The 15,129-nt window shown below is 38.9% G+C and overlaps 1 protein-coding gene across 5 annotated transcripts in view; it reads right to left on the reverse strand.

The window, feature by feature from the left end:
• Positions 1-1,128: 1,128 nt before the first annotated feature.
• Positions 1,129-15,129, reverse strand: part of sh3rf2.S (SH3 domain containing ring finger 2 S homeolog) — a 119,614-nt gene continuing 105,613 nt past the window's right edge. For 2 of the 5 annotated variants that reach the window (XM_041587602.1, XM_018254230.2), the window contains exons 8-10: positions 14,855-15,075; positions 4,101-4,450; positions 1,129-2,311 (exon numbers count right to left, since the gene is read on the reverse strand). In XM_041587602.1, coding sequence (XP_041443536.1) covers positions 1,976-2,311; positions 4,101-4,450; positions 14,855-15,075 — 907 coding nt within the window. In that variant the 3' untranslated portion in view covers positions 1,129-1,975. 5 annotated transcript variants of the gene reach the window in all.

Here is a 15,129-nt window from a genome sequence, read left to right on the forward strand (position 1 = left end):
CACGAGTAAAAAAGGTTGAGGACCCCTGACCTTGTCCTACCCTGCCTAGATATGATAGTAAGGTTAGCATTACTGCCTTTTATCACTAGGTTTAAGCATGGCGCTCTCTTCAAGGAGTCTGCATGTGCTCCCTGTGTCTGTGTTGGTTCTCTTTCCCTGCCGAAAAACACTTGATGCAGGTCTCTGCCCAATGAATATGCAGGTGGCTGCATTTTATTCATAAAGGGGCATGTGGGGGAGGCACATAGGTGTCTCACGTCTTGTCCCTGGCTTCCATGTGATTAATCCAGCTTTAGGTGCACATACATCCAGACCCCAGACCCCAAATGACTGCTGATGTGTTCATCCTTAACCACTTTATGTTGGATAAGAAATAGGACATGGGGTCTCATTTTCAGGTAGTTACTGTCAGGGTTGTATTTAGGTCTGGTGCTATTCTAGGCACCAGAGCTAACAGTGCCCCCAGCTTGCAAAAGTGCATGGCTGTACATAACACTTTCGCTAACATTGCTTCCCTCAAATTACTCCTGTGACCCAACATCCCCCAGCTTCACAACTGGATTTACACAGGCATTATTATTATTACAGTATATAGGCACCTGAGGGTCACCCCCCCCTAAAGTTGCTATCCTAGGCACAGGCACTCAGATGCCTATATATAAATATGGCCCTGATCACTATACTGTATGGATGCACCGAATCCAGGATTCGGTTCGGGATTCGGCCAGGATTCATCCTTTTTCAACAGGATTCAGATTCAGCCGAATCCTTGTGCCTGGCTGAACAGAATTTGAATCCTAATTTGTATATGTAAATTAGTGGTGGGTAGGGAAATCACGTCACAAAAGAAGATTTTTTTCCATTTTTTCCTGTCCCTAATTTGCATGTGCAAATTTGAATTCTGATTCGGTTCTGTATTTGGCCGAATGTTTCACCAAGGATTCAGGGATTGGCTGAATCCCAAATAGTGGATTCAGTGCATCCCTACTATACTGTACTTTCTTTATGTACAGAATTCTGTAGAAATCAGGATAACAATTTACTGAGCTTAGAAAACTAGAAGTATATAGATCCAAAGATGGTTTTGGGGCAGCTGCCCTAAAATTTAGTAACCACTGTCACAGGGCAAAAAATCACAATGTTTTTTTAATAGACTTTTTTGCTAATTCTATATTTTTTTCAAAATGAAAGTTTAAACAACCTGCCTAAATGCAGGTTTTAGAAACTGCAATCTATAAAGTTAATATTCAGCCCCCTATTGTGCATGCTATTGTAGATGAGATGGAGGAATTAAATTGTAAGCTCCACTGGGCCAGAAACTGCTGGAAATTATGGTTGTCTCTGTAAAGTACTGCACAATATTTTGGAGATATATAATGGATGATAATTTTGTCTAACAAAATGTAACAATGCTTACTTATTGGTATCAAAATGTGTACAATAATAGGTGGAAATTAGTTTTGCATGATGCAGAGAGATTAAAAAAAGTGATACAGACATTAGCAAATGCAAATATCAGCAACTCATTACATTATAACAAGAGAATATATTTCTGGTCCCTCCATGTCTCTATACATCCCGTATCTGTGACTTTCATCTTGATGAGTAAGCGACCTTATTTGCAGGGGAGGAAAATCATCCAGCTGATATTTTGGACAAAAAAATTATGTGATTTTGTGTGTTGCAAAAAAAAAAAAAAAAAAAAAAAAAAGGAATGACAGAATATCTGCCATAAAACTGGCCGGGTAGTAAGGACAAGGTGAAGAAAAGACATTTATTACTGAACCTGCCAGTGATCCTTTGCTCGACATAGTAAGTCTGTCCAGAACGACAAAATGAATTGATGAAAAAGATACACTGAAACTCTGACACAAAATATAATTTACCAAGTCCAACAAAATGAAAAAAAAAAGCACTATAAAAAAAGATCAGGACTGAAGATAGTATTTCCAATGTTAAGTCCCATAAAGCAAATTTAAGAGGAGAGTATATCTTGTGGGTAATAGACAGCGCTCCATCTTTTCATGCTGTCATTTGGTGCTCTTTTGCTGGCAACAGAAATTGGGGATTTTGGGACAACAATGTCGCTGCTGGAACTTCTTAGTTTGTACATTCCTCGGTTGTCTGTTGGCTTTATCAGCATGGGGTTGGCTCGTGGCTGCTGATTTGAGATGGTTTCAGAAGCTGCCGTTCCTTCTGCCTTTGGTGCCTCTGTTATTAGCTGCTCATTCCTGGTGCTGTATTGTATCTGAGAGCCCTGGCGCTTTAATGGAGGAGGACTAAAGTTCAAGAACCTCACTGTCTTCACCTGCTGAAACAATAGTTTAAATCCATTATATTTTTTATGATATATATATATAATATAATATATATTTATAAATATATTCTCACTATATTCTCACTAGTTAAGACTAAGTGCAATATGGGCTAACTACTCTGTTGCACAACATACTAACTAATGGATAGTGAAGAACTCACATGCAATGAGGGGCCTTGGCGTGGCACGTGAGCTTACATATTTTGGCCTACGTGTGGTACTAACACCTCATGTTTTTGTAAAAATTATTTTTAAAGGCATACCTTTTGCTGGCGATCTTTATCCTTCTTTTTGTGTACAAATATTGGCTTTTTATCATTTATAGCAGCTGGTCAACTCCAGATTGTGGGTTAGATCAAGCGCTGGCACAAGGGTGCTTCTAGCAGCTGCTCTTCCTGCATTGTCCCAGGTCTCTGCACATAGAGGGTGGTAATATTGGGGGTGGAACGATGATGTTTAGGGGTGGGCTGGTGACATTAGGGACTGGTAATGTCAGGGGGCCGGTGATTGGCCACATTGATTATCCCATTAGGGCAGAGTCCTGTCTGGGCCTGAAATCCAGGCAGGCAGTTTTGAACTGGGCAACTTGGGTAAAAACCCAACTTTTCTGTTGAAAACTGGACAGGTGCCAACAATAGACTTGACCCTATCAGCCCCCTAACTTGTGCATCATTCAGATGGCCACGTTAAGGAGCAGTAGAGGATTCAGGCCACAAAGAGGCTTTATCCTTACTACCTGCCCTATGGCATAGGACACGTAAAGTGATACTGATGCTAACAATTTTCTTTTCAAAATATAAATCTACATTAAAAGTTACATATAGGTCATGTTGATCGTTTTTCACTGATAGTTCTGCTTTTGTAAGTAATTGTTACTCGAAGTTCCTAAACCTGACTGTTTTGCCAACCTGACTGTCCCTTTTTAACCTGTCAGTTAGAGTTTCTCATGCTAACGGACTCCTTCTGCACAAATATGGCAGCCCCCTCATACAGGAACATGGGGGTAAGAAAGGTAATGTAAAAGCATCCCACAAATAGTTTTATGACAAAATTATAAATAGTATACAAACACAATGTTATGATAGAGCTAAAAGAAGGTTATTTTCTGGGGTCAGTATCTCTTTAAGGTATTTTATAACATTTAGAGAAATTATTTTGCCTTCATTCATTTTTCTTGTCTAATTTTAGGCTTATTCTAATTCCCAGTAAAAATTTGTTTATAAAGTATGTCAGTGTTCTCTGTATACAGTATGTCTAACACAGACCTAAACCAACAGATCTTACCAAGTAGAATGTAGTCATGCATCATAATTAGTGATGGGCGAATTTCTCTCCGTTTCACGAAAAATTAGTGGAAAAATCGTTAAATTGGAAAGTTTCACGAAAAAAACCCGTGAAATTTTGAGATTTTCATGAAAAAATCATGAAAATCAGACATGCTCTAGAAAAAATTGTGAAAATTGGATATTATCACGAAAAAATCATGAAAATTGGACATTGTCATGAAAAATCACGAAAATCTGAAATTGTCGCACGCGTCCAAGCTAACGCTTGCATTTAAGTCAATGGGTGTCCGAATAGTGTTGACACACACCGATTTTGACGCGAGCGACTCCTCAGACTCGCGTCCAAAAAATGTTGACACCGGCGAAATTTCACTGAAATTTGCAAATGTATTCACCGATGGCGAAACGTGGAAATTCGGCGCAAATTCATGCCAGACAAATTTATTTGCCCATCACTAATCATAGTATGTGATAAAGTAGGAATGGTGAAAGCATACCTTGTCAGTTGTGCTCTTAGGTGTATCCGGTTTCACTAGTATAGATGGTGGTCCTCTTAATGGGGATTTTGCCATTGAATCACTTTTAGCAGAGGATTCATTTGTTTCTATAAACACATAGCTGGCAGTGGAATATCTCCTGTAATCATTGGTTCTGCCACCAAAAGATACTGCATTGTAGGCCGACTGTGGTCTCAGACAGTTCTCAGCACTTGTGCCGACATTAGATTGGGAGGCATTATAAAATATATGAATTGGTTGAGACTGAATGGTGGCTGAAGAAGGTCGGTAAGTGGAAGTCATGGGAAGGGCAGTAGAGTTGCTCTGGGCATTCCTCTGGAGAGTTGAACCTGGAAAAATATATATTGATTCATTATATGGCATACTTGTTTATATTTCTAGTTGTATTAGCTAGCAACACTTCACTAACTATCGGAAAGAGAACATCCAAAATTGTGATAAGTATTTCCTATGATGCTTATCAGAAGCTGTAGTACTGTAACATGTGAGTGCTGAAGAATACATGTCTGTGCTTCTGTAAAAGAGAATTGCTCTGTCATGTTCTTTTAGTAAGTATAAGTAATGCTTTCTGAATGCCATAGTTCAGTAGATATGAAACAACAGAAGGGCAATGTCGCAGTGCTTTTCTACAGGTAGGGTTTTTATGTTTTTTATTGAAAACTTTACAACAAAATATGAACATAATATTACTAATAACTAATATTACAATAACATTACACCCATACAGAACCAACCCCCCCCCCAGTCCACTGGCGAAATATTGTCATGGATAGAATAACAATGGGACAAAGATTTAGGGGCAAATTCACTAAGATTCGTAGTTGCGCCAGCGTCCGCTTTGCCGCACTTCGCCAGGCGAATTTTCGCCAGCGCTACGCAAATTCACTAAAATCTGAAGTTGCGCACAGGAAAAACGAAAGGTTGCGAAGTTGCAGTAGCGTTAATTTGCCAGGCAAAAGGAAGTTACGCTAGCGATGCTTAATTTGCATACGGCGCCAAATTGAATTTACAATGGAAGTATATGTAGCAGCACTACACAAGCCTGGGAAACCTTCAAAACATCAAATAAAATTTTTATTTTGCTCTACACATGTGCCCACTGTATAGTTAAGGTGCCATGAGTTAGGAAATGTAGGGGGGAAGGAGGGTAGCCCCAAAAAAAATTTCGATCTTTTTCAGGCTATCACCCGTAAAAAAAGAAAAAACGCCAGCGTTTTTTGGGACTTTGAAAAAATTTCAACTTTTTTTGAAGCAATCCCTATCTACTCTATTGCACTTCGCCTGGTCTGTGGTGGCGAAGGAAGTCTAGTGTAAAAGGTAGCGTTCAGAAAAATGCGCGCGTCAGTGAATTTGCGTAGTTACGTCCGTTGCACAAATTCGCCAGGCGTAAGGGTGCGAAGTAACACTAGTGAATTTACGTCAGCGTCTGTTAGTGAATCGGCGAATTAACGAAAATGCGAAACGCTGGCGAATTCACGCTAGCGTTAGGCACTTCGTCGTTTAGTGAATTTGCCCCTTAGTCTTTGTCTTATGAAGAGTCTATGCCTTTGGGGGGGAAGGGGGGGAACAATTAAGAGACTATATACAGCCAGTTGGAGCTTGGTATATCTGGAAAACTCCCAGTCCCACATAAGAACAAAGTCTACCACAAAGTTAAAATTTCTAGAAAGGTTGGTAGGAACACAATGGTACCTGGGCAATGCCCCATTGGTAGTGAGCCAAATTGAGATCAAGAATAACTGGCATGCTAACCAACCACAGGCAAAATAAGGGTGGCAAATGTTGAGTTCATGGGCACCATCTTCAGCCGATTCGGTAACCTTCGGAATGAGACCGGCACTTTGGCAGCTTTTGTGAGTTTCGGCGCCTGCGCAGTTGTTGTGAAACAAAATTGCTCCAACTGCGCATGCACCATTTCGCTTGTCTCATTCCAAAATTACCGGAGAGAAGATTTCTGCTGTGAAGTCCGTTGGACAGAATCTGCATGGAGGGGTAAGTAAGCATTTGCCCATGGGGGCAGCTAGGCTGGGGGGAGGAGGGTCTAGGTAGGGTAGGGGGTAGGGTTTTTTTTTTATTAAAGGTGTGTTTCTCCTTTTGTACACAGAAACCACGCGCACACTCGGGCCCTTCGTCAATTAACGCTGGTGCCCAAGGCCTAAGGGAGACGGCACTTCCAATGGACCAATGTAAGGAAAAAAGGCCTGGCACACGGAGCAAATTAAACCTGGGTCCTACCCCTGGTATGTTTATTGCATCAAACAACGTTTCGGAGGGCGTTCCCCCTTCGTCAGCTTGTTTATATGAACTATAGTAGTGTTTCTGAAACAAACAGATCAGTTTTACCAGTGCAGGGCACCAGTACATGATATTTTATTTACTTTAAAACACTTTAATTTTTTGGTGTTACTGGTCCTTTAAAGGAGAAACAATGTAAGGAAAAAAGGCAGGTGTGCCAGGCCTTTTTTCCTTACATTGTTTCTCCTTTAAAGGACCAGTAACACCAAAAAATGAAAGTGTTTTAAAGTAAAGAAAATATCATGTACTGGTGCCCTGCACTGGTAAAACTGATCTGTTTGTTTCAGAAACACTACTATAGTTCATATAAACAAGCTGCTTTGTAGCAATGGCGGAAATTGAAAAAAGGCTATATGGCACAGGATAAGTAATGGGCATCAGATAACATTATGTTCTACAGAGCTTATCTGTTATCTGCTGTGTAACTTGAGCATTTGCTCCTTTGAATGGCTGCCCCCATTACTACACAGCAGCGTATTTATATAAACGATAGTAGTCTTTCTGAAGCAAACACTGCAGTTTTACCAGTGCAGGGCAACACTGCATTATATTTTTATTACTTTAAAACAATTTCATTTTTTGATATTACTGGTCCTTTAAACACTGACACAATGAGGTAGGTATGGTCAGTACTGTAGACAGAGATGTCCAAGATTCCATAGGCCAGGTGAAGATATCCAGCCACCTTCAGAGAAGAGAACTGCAAATCTGTAACTAGGGAACACCTGGCTTTTGACACTGGGCAATGAACCAAAAAATGGCTCCTCAACAGCACATCCCCAGGGGTACACCCTGTCCTGTCTAGGAAGTTGGTGGTAGTTACCTCTCACCTTGAGCTTCCCATGAAGAGAGAGCCACTGAACATCATACAGTTTGGCAGGTAAAGCTTTGCTGTTCAAGTGGTCAAGTGACTTTTCTTTACCTTTACCAGAGCAGAGAGGCGCCTCTCTTTGATCATGTGTAGTCTTCTCTGAATACAAAGGCCATGGGATAAATTTACTAAGCGGGTTAGCACCCATCGCTACACTTCGGCAGGTGAAAATTCGCTCAGACAATGCTAATTTACTTAAATACGCAGTTGCATCCAGGGCGCCGAACGCCCGAGAATTTTTGCTATCATTACTTCGGCAGTTTAAAAAAAAAGTCACTAATTTCTATGGCTTCATATTAAACTGATAGTGGACAAAAAATATACTGGTCTTGTTGTACACTAACAAAGACAGAATAAAATACAAGCTAATATTGTCGATCGGGGAGGTTGTATCATAAAAATACAATTGTATGGAGATTAAGAAAAAAGTAATTTTAACAAGTTTGGAATATTAACTAAAGCAAGAAGAAGCATTTCATTACAGAGCTGCAACACAACATGAAATAAAGTCAAAGAACTGGGGAGTTAAAAACTCTACTTTATGATACTAAAAATTATACATTTTACTAGTAGAGAACAATAAAGCAAAAGTACTAGAATTAAAGTAGGAGTAATCTCGCAAGGATCCCAAGAAGGCAGTATACCATAAGCACAGAACATAATGACAAAAAAAAACAATATTTCCATATTTCTTTGCCATTATAAATGGATAATTTTTTTGTTTTTCCCCCAGTAAGTTGTTTAAAGGATAATAAAGATCTTGGTATTAATGAATCCTATGCTGCAGCCTTTGTTAGGCTTTGAGATAAGGAGGGCTTATCTGTGAACCGTTATCTGTTTTGCCAGTTTATTTCTCCAAACATTGACTTAAGGTGGCTAAAATGAGGAATACAGTCCTTTCAGACCAAGACCAAGATCTCATTTGGGAACCTTGACCAATGACCAACTATTTAGGTGTATGGCCAGTTTTCATTTGTTTGCTGGTAATTTGTTCTACTAGTTATGCATACAGTGGGGGTCATTTATAAACTTCGCGCAGGGCAGATTGGTTCGCAAAGTGAATATATTTGCCCTGCGCATGGTTATATTTATAAAGCTGAATAAGAGGGTGCATACAGAATTGCGAATTTTTTATTCACAATGCGAATATCTAAAGGGGCTTTATAAATATGTCACAATTCGCAAATTGCGAATCTTTATGCGCACACTCTGCGACTCAATTACGCCACAACTTTGGTGGCGGATAAAATATTCGCAAAACAGTTTTGCAAACTGCGAATTTAACGCTATTTTCGCGCACAACAACTTCGCACATTGGGTGCGCTCGCGCAAACTACTGTCTCATTTGCGCGCCATTTACGAAAATTTATTCACACTGCGAATTCGCAAAAACCGGAAAGACGGGCAGAGCAGTGCAATATATTAGCGCTCAGCAAAAAACATGCGCAATACAACCATTTGCGAAAAATATGCGCTGCGCGAACTTTATAAATGACCCCCAGTGACTTGTAGCAAAAAAAAAAAAAAAGATAAAGTGAAATTGGGTTTCTTGATTAGTACAGTAACAAAAACCATAGATGTTTCTGTATTAAAATAAAATAGGCAAAAACTTTTGTTCGGCACAAGGCCTTTTCATTGAGTTAATATTGAAAAAAGAGTATACATGGGTGTTCTTTCCTACATAAAGATCATAAACCAGTCTAACAGTACTAAGGGGCAGATTTATCAAAGGTCGAAGTGAAAATTCCAATTAAAAAAATTTGAATTTCAAGCAAATTTTTGTTTACTTCGACTAGGGAATAGTCCAAATTCGATTCACATTTTAAAAAAATTAGATTTTCTAAACGTTATCATGTACTGTCTCTTTAAAAATTCAACTTCGACCATTCGCCATCTTAAACCTGTCGAATTGCCGTTTTAGCCTATGGGAGACCTCCTCGAGCCTATCAAGTCAATTGTTGGACTTTGAAAAAACAAAGTTTTTTTTTCGGAAAAGATTTGATTTGAACGATTCGAATCGCTATTACTTCTATTCATACCATTCAAATTCGATCGAAAACGGACCTTTCTATGCTTCTATGGATCTATGCCAAATAAACAGGTTGAAAGGTACTAGGTTAATGGCTTAATTTCATTTAAACGTTACCCCTACTCCACTTGGTTTAAAGCATCAGACCCCACTTGATTTCATGTGTCAGTCAATCTTGTAATCTAGTGCAATTTTTAAAAAACAACTCAATAACCCATTTAAAATGCAATTCAGTAAATCACATGTGATCATATATAGTTTGCAGAAAAGAGATAAATTGGGCTGCAGTTTCTTGTCCCAACTGAGATTGGAGTTGTGTTTGGAAGCAGCTCCTCCTGGCATTGTTAATAAATCATATCCCACATCTATGGGACTCCAGACTCTGTAAGGGGGTTATTTATCAAAGTCCGAATTTATCTCAATATTTTCTTTGACAAACTCCGATCAAATCTGCTCCATTTTTTTTTAACTTTTTTATTATTACATTTTTCCGAAAATTTGCTTTGCGGGAATAAAGCCGATTTTCACAATCTTTTCAAATTTTTCATCCGAATTTTTGCCTGAAAACTCAGAAAACTTCAGGGTATTGCACGAAACCCAGCGCACATGAAAAAAATCATTGGGACTTTTCACATTGACTTATATGCAACCTCTACAGGTCTGAGATTTTCAGATTCTGACTTTTTCATCCTCGGGGTTTAATAAAGTGTGAAAAATTCGTGATTTTTTAAAAGTCCAATTTTATAAAAAAAATCACAAATTTTTTGTGATTTTTGCATTCGGAGTTTAGTAAATAAACCCCTGGGTGTATGGGGGCTAAGAGTTTCAACATCCAAATGTTGTAATGTAAGAGAAATATTTAAGCAATGGATAGATAAATATATATAGTGAATAAAGTACCCCCTATTGTATAATATAAGGATATTTTAAGTTACCGAGGAGTTTCATAACCATATAAAAACACGAGGCCAAAGGCCTAGTGCTTTTATACAGGTCATGGAACTCCGAGGTAACTTTTAATATCCTCATATTTTGAAACAGGGGGTACTTTATTTATTATAATACACAAGTTTCAGTGTCATGTGACAGAAATTACATCACTTCTCATCATTTATAACTGATGACATCAGTACTAACCATTTATAAGGATATAATTTACAAGATATTCATGGCTTTTGTGTATTATATAATACACAAAAGCCATTAATATCGTTGTAAATTATATCCTAATAAACGGTGACTAGTGATGTCATCAGTTATAAACGGTGATTAGTGATGTCATTTTGGTCACATGACTCACTGAAACTTGTGTATTAGAAGTTACCTCGGAGTTCCATGACCTGTATAAAAACACCCGGCCTTCGGCCTCGTGTTTTTATATGGTCATGAAAGTCCTTGGTAACTTATAATATCCTTATAATTTACACAAGGGGGATTTTATTCACTATATAATTGCAGTTATATACTGTATATAAACTGTAGTTATTCGTACTGTGCTAATGCCCTGACAAATAGTTTACTACAGTTCAGTTTGCTACTCTGGTTGTAGCTCAGTTTTATTAGGGTTGGAGGTGATTGATGGTAACACTGGTGCTAAAACAAATTCATGCAGTTGCCAATAAATATTGTTAATACTTATTCTCAGGGTGGAGAAAGATTCAGACCTCTGCGCAACTAAGTAGCTTTCTTTGTATTCTGATTAGTTAAGACAACACTATAAAATTATACATATTACTATAAGCATACATGGGATTATCCACCCTTTTTTAAATAGCACTGTGACATGTTAACCCATAAAAGATAAAAATAACTGACTTTATATTCGTGAGCTCTGTTGCTCCCATTGCCCTTATAATAAGTGCCTATTTTTAAATTCCTGGCTTAAATTCAAGTTTTGGAGGCATAAAAACACATATTTTACTCAACAGAGTTTCCTGCAGTCTAGCAGTCCACGTGGGGCTATCAATGGTGTTTCACAGCTTTTATTTGGCATTCCTATGGAATATTTTCTTGTTGGGGTGGCTCCCCAACAATTTTTACATTTGAGTGTGGCTCATGGGTAAAAAAAAAAAAACGGTTGGGAACCCCTGATATAAGCCATGCGGCAGATTTGTCAAAATGTGAAATTAAGTGGGTTATTTATCAAAGGTTGAATTTTAGGGAATCATTTTTGAAGCAAAACTTGGCAAAGATTTGGCTTATTATTATTAATATTATTATTATTATTAACATCTTCAAATAGTTCAAGGGAACTCTGCCATTGACTTCTACGTGAATTCGGCAGGTTTTAGGTGGAGAATAGTTGAATAAGAACTGTTTCAAGGGTCGGGTGTGATAAAGCTCACATTCAAATTCAAATTTGAGTTGGTTGTTTTCAAATTTGAATTTATCATTCTAACCTTAGTAAATCTGCCCCTAAAATGTACCCACTTTCTATTTATTTCTATGGGATATTTTGAAGTGTATTAATCCCCTTCCTCAGTTGCATCCCCTGCTTCCCCACAATCTCTTGTGCAAGTCTGAGTGCACATACATGCTCATGCACCAGGGTGCGACTGTCAGCTGCCTTGGGGACAGCCTTTAAGCAATATCTTAAAGTTAACCTTTAAGTTAACTTTAAATATGTTATAGAATGGCCAATTCTAAGCAACTTTTCAATTGGTCTTCATTATTTATTTGTTATAGCTTTTGCTGACCCCATCTAAAAAACAAATGCTCTGTAAGGCTACAAATGTATTGTTATTGCTAGTTTTTATTCAGGCCTCCCCTATTCATATTCCAGTTTCTTATTTAAATCAAATAGCACGCTGGGGAGCTGCTGAATAAAAAGCTAAATGACACAAAAACCACAAATAATAAAAATTGAAAAACCATTGCAAATTGTCTCAGAATATCACTCTCTACATCATACTAAAAGTTAACTCAAAGGTGAACAACCCCTTTAAAGGGCATGTAAAGGCAAAAAAATAAAATCCCATTTTTACTTTCTTTAATGAAAAAGAAACCTATCTCCAATATACTTTAATTAAAAAATGTCTACCATTTTTAAAGAAACCTGACTGTATGCAGTGAAATTCTCCCTTCATTTACTGCTGTGGATAGGAATTGTCAGATGGTCCCTAACTGCTGAGCAAGGAAACAATCATACTTATGAACAGCAGGGGGAGCCCCTGCCTTACTTCCCAGCCATGCAGAACTCAAGCAGCTTTGTTTATGATGATCCCTAAGCAGCCCAGACCACACTGAGCATGTGCACAGTCTTAGTCTTGCAAAGATGTTTAACAAAGTTACAAGATGGTGACCCCCTGTAGCCAACTTTGAAAGCGTAAATCATTTGTTTGATTAGGCTTGTGGTGCAGTAAGTTCATGTTTATATTTAGTATACAAAATACAGCATTTCTATTTTAGACTTTACATGCCATTAAAGTACAGATCATGGAGCTAGATTTTAGAAATCGGATTGCAGTCTCACTGTAAGATTCCTTTGCCCCTTCATTGGCTCATATAATAATTCATTGTTTGCTTATTGCTTTAAGCATCCAAACCCTGATGTTTAGGTCCAGACTGAGATTCAAAATAGGTCCTGCAGAGGCTCAAACAGCTACCCAGCGGCCCAATAAATAACAATTATCTATGGCATCTTTACACAGCCTCTCTGGCATTTGTCACAATATACAGGTTGCCATTCTGGCCCATTAATATACTATATTGCCATATCTGTGATTTGAAGTCAAGAAGAAATTGTGTAAAGTTTGGTTGAGCCAATAATATTTACATCACTTATAAAGTACTCTAAATACCACTCAGGCTTACAACGTAATTCTGTAATATTAGCTACATAAAAAGTTATACAGTGTTGTATTGGGATGCCAGGGGGCCAACAGAAATGCTTATACCACTGGTCCACTCAACACACTATTTTCCTTTTCTCTGAGCCAATTTATTCACTAATAGTGATGGGCGAATAAATTAGCCAGGCACAAATTTGCCGGCATGAATTTCCAGTTTTTCGCCCACCGGTGAATAATTTTCTGAAACTGCTGCGAAAATAAAAAAATCTGGACGCACATTGGAATAGTCGCTCAATTCAAAACTGTTTCGCACCAACTTTATTCCACGCCCATTGACTTTAACGCGGGCATCAAAATTGAAGTGAGCATCAAAATTGTTTGCGAATTGACGTGGGCATCAAAATTTGCGTTTCGCAAATTCTTTGCCGTTTCACAAGTTTTGCGGGAAGTTCATGAATTTTCCGGCAAATTCAATTCACCCATCACTGTTCTCCAAGTCTTTTGTCTTTACAAACTATCATCAGTTTTTCTCTCCATTACAATCTTTGTTTGAAATGTGAAATGCCTATGGGATAGGCCTATAAACTCATATGGATGACTAAGGAGTGACTCCTGGACTCACTGGGGTTTTCCTGACGGCCCAGTATGACATTGTATATACATAAATATCAATACTAGTGATGTGCGGCCAGGCCTGAAACCCGTGGGACCAGGGCCGGATTTACATAGTGGGTGCCCCTAGGCCCACTGCCGTTTGTCGCCCCTGTCCCCTCCCCTTTTATCGTCTGGACCGGAGCAATGGGGATTGGCTCATAGGAAATTGAACAAAATGGTTGTCTCTCCAGCACATCCCCAGTGTTTTTGAATCAATGTGGGTGTGGTTGGGCAGCATGCCACCCCTCTAAAACCCTGCCACCCTAGGCCCGGGCCTAGGTGGCCTTTCCACAAATCCGGGCCTGCATGGGACCCATGAGTGGAGCATGTTTGAACTGACTTTCGCACAAGATTGTTGGATCGCAGGGGGCTTTCGGGTTGAGCGCTTCCTTTCAATCTCAGTGTCCACAGCCTAAAGCTGGCCATGTACAGGCTGATAAAAGCTGCTGACAGACTGAGTCGACAGCTTATTGGCCCGTGTGTGGGGCGGGTTTCTCTGATCGATATCTGGCCAAAAGTCAGCCAGATGTCGATATGGCAGGGTTAAAAATCCCATCAGATCACAACCGCATCTGTTCGTTGACACGCGTTTGCCCCTCCCCACACCCTTTCATGATGTCAGAGATGGGTGGGTCGGGTATCTAAATACAGCGGCCATGCTGGCTCCGGTAGGGTTCTGGTTGGGACCTGCACATCACTAATATACACTTTTTTTTTTTTTAAAAAAAAACAAACAAAACAAAACAATTTTTTTAAAAAGTGTGTACATGAGAATAGTGAATTAATAAATGATGAATTCCTTCAGCTGTCATATGTCAAAAACTGATATGCACTTCAATGTATATGCTGTTCTCAAGTTCTTAAAACAGTTCACTCAAACAAATACCCTTGTGGGGGCAGCCTGGCAGGGATTCTGACACTCCAATTTATTCATCCATCAAACAACAGTAAATACTTCAATATTTCCATAAGGTGCCACTTACCAGGTCATTGGCCACTCATTAACATGCAAACTCACTAAATTGCAGGACCATATCTAAATATACTTTTTCAAGTGAAGACAGCAATCTACAGCATAAAAACTGTCACATACATTTTCTGAGGATCTTGCTGTTCCTTCGGAGGGTTACTGCTGCTGAAGATGAAGGCATGTTCTGTTTCATCGGTTCAACCACAGCAGTTGGTACAAAAGGTCGGAAGGGGCGGCTCAATCCATTTTCTGACATGCTGCCTTGTGAAGAAACCGAGGCACTGCTTGAAATCCATTTAGTGCTATTTGCTGACACTCTAGGATCAGTGTAGTTGGGAGATTTCCTACAGAACAAAGCATTTATTAGTTAATAGTCACAGCACTAGGAAAAAAAACAA

The sequence above is a fragment of the Xenopus laevis genome, chromosome 3S, assembly GCF_017654675.1.
Source record: "Xenopus laevis strain J_2021 chromosome 3S, Xenopus_laevis_v10.1, whole genome shotgun sequence".
Classification (NCBI taxonomy): Eukaryota; Metazoa; Chordata; class Amphibia; order Anura; family Pipidae; genus Xenopus; species Xenopus laevis.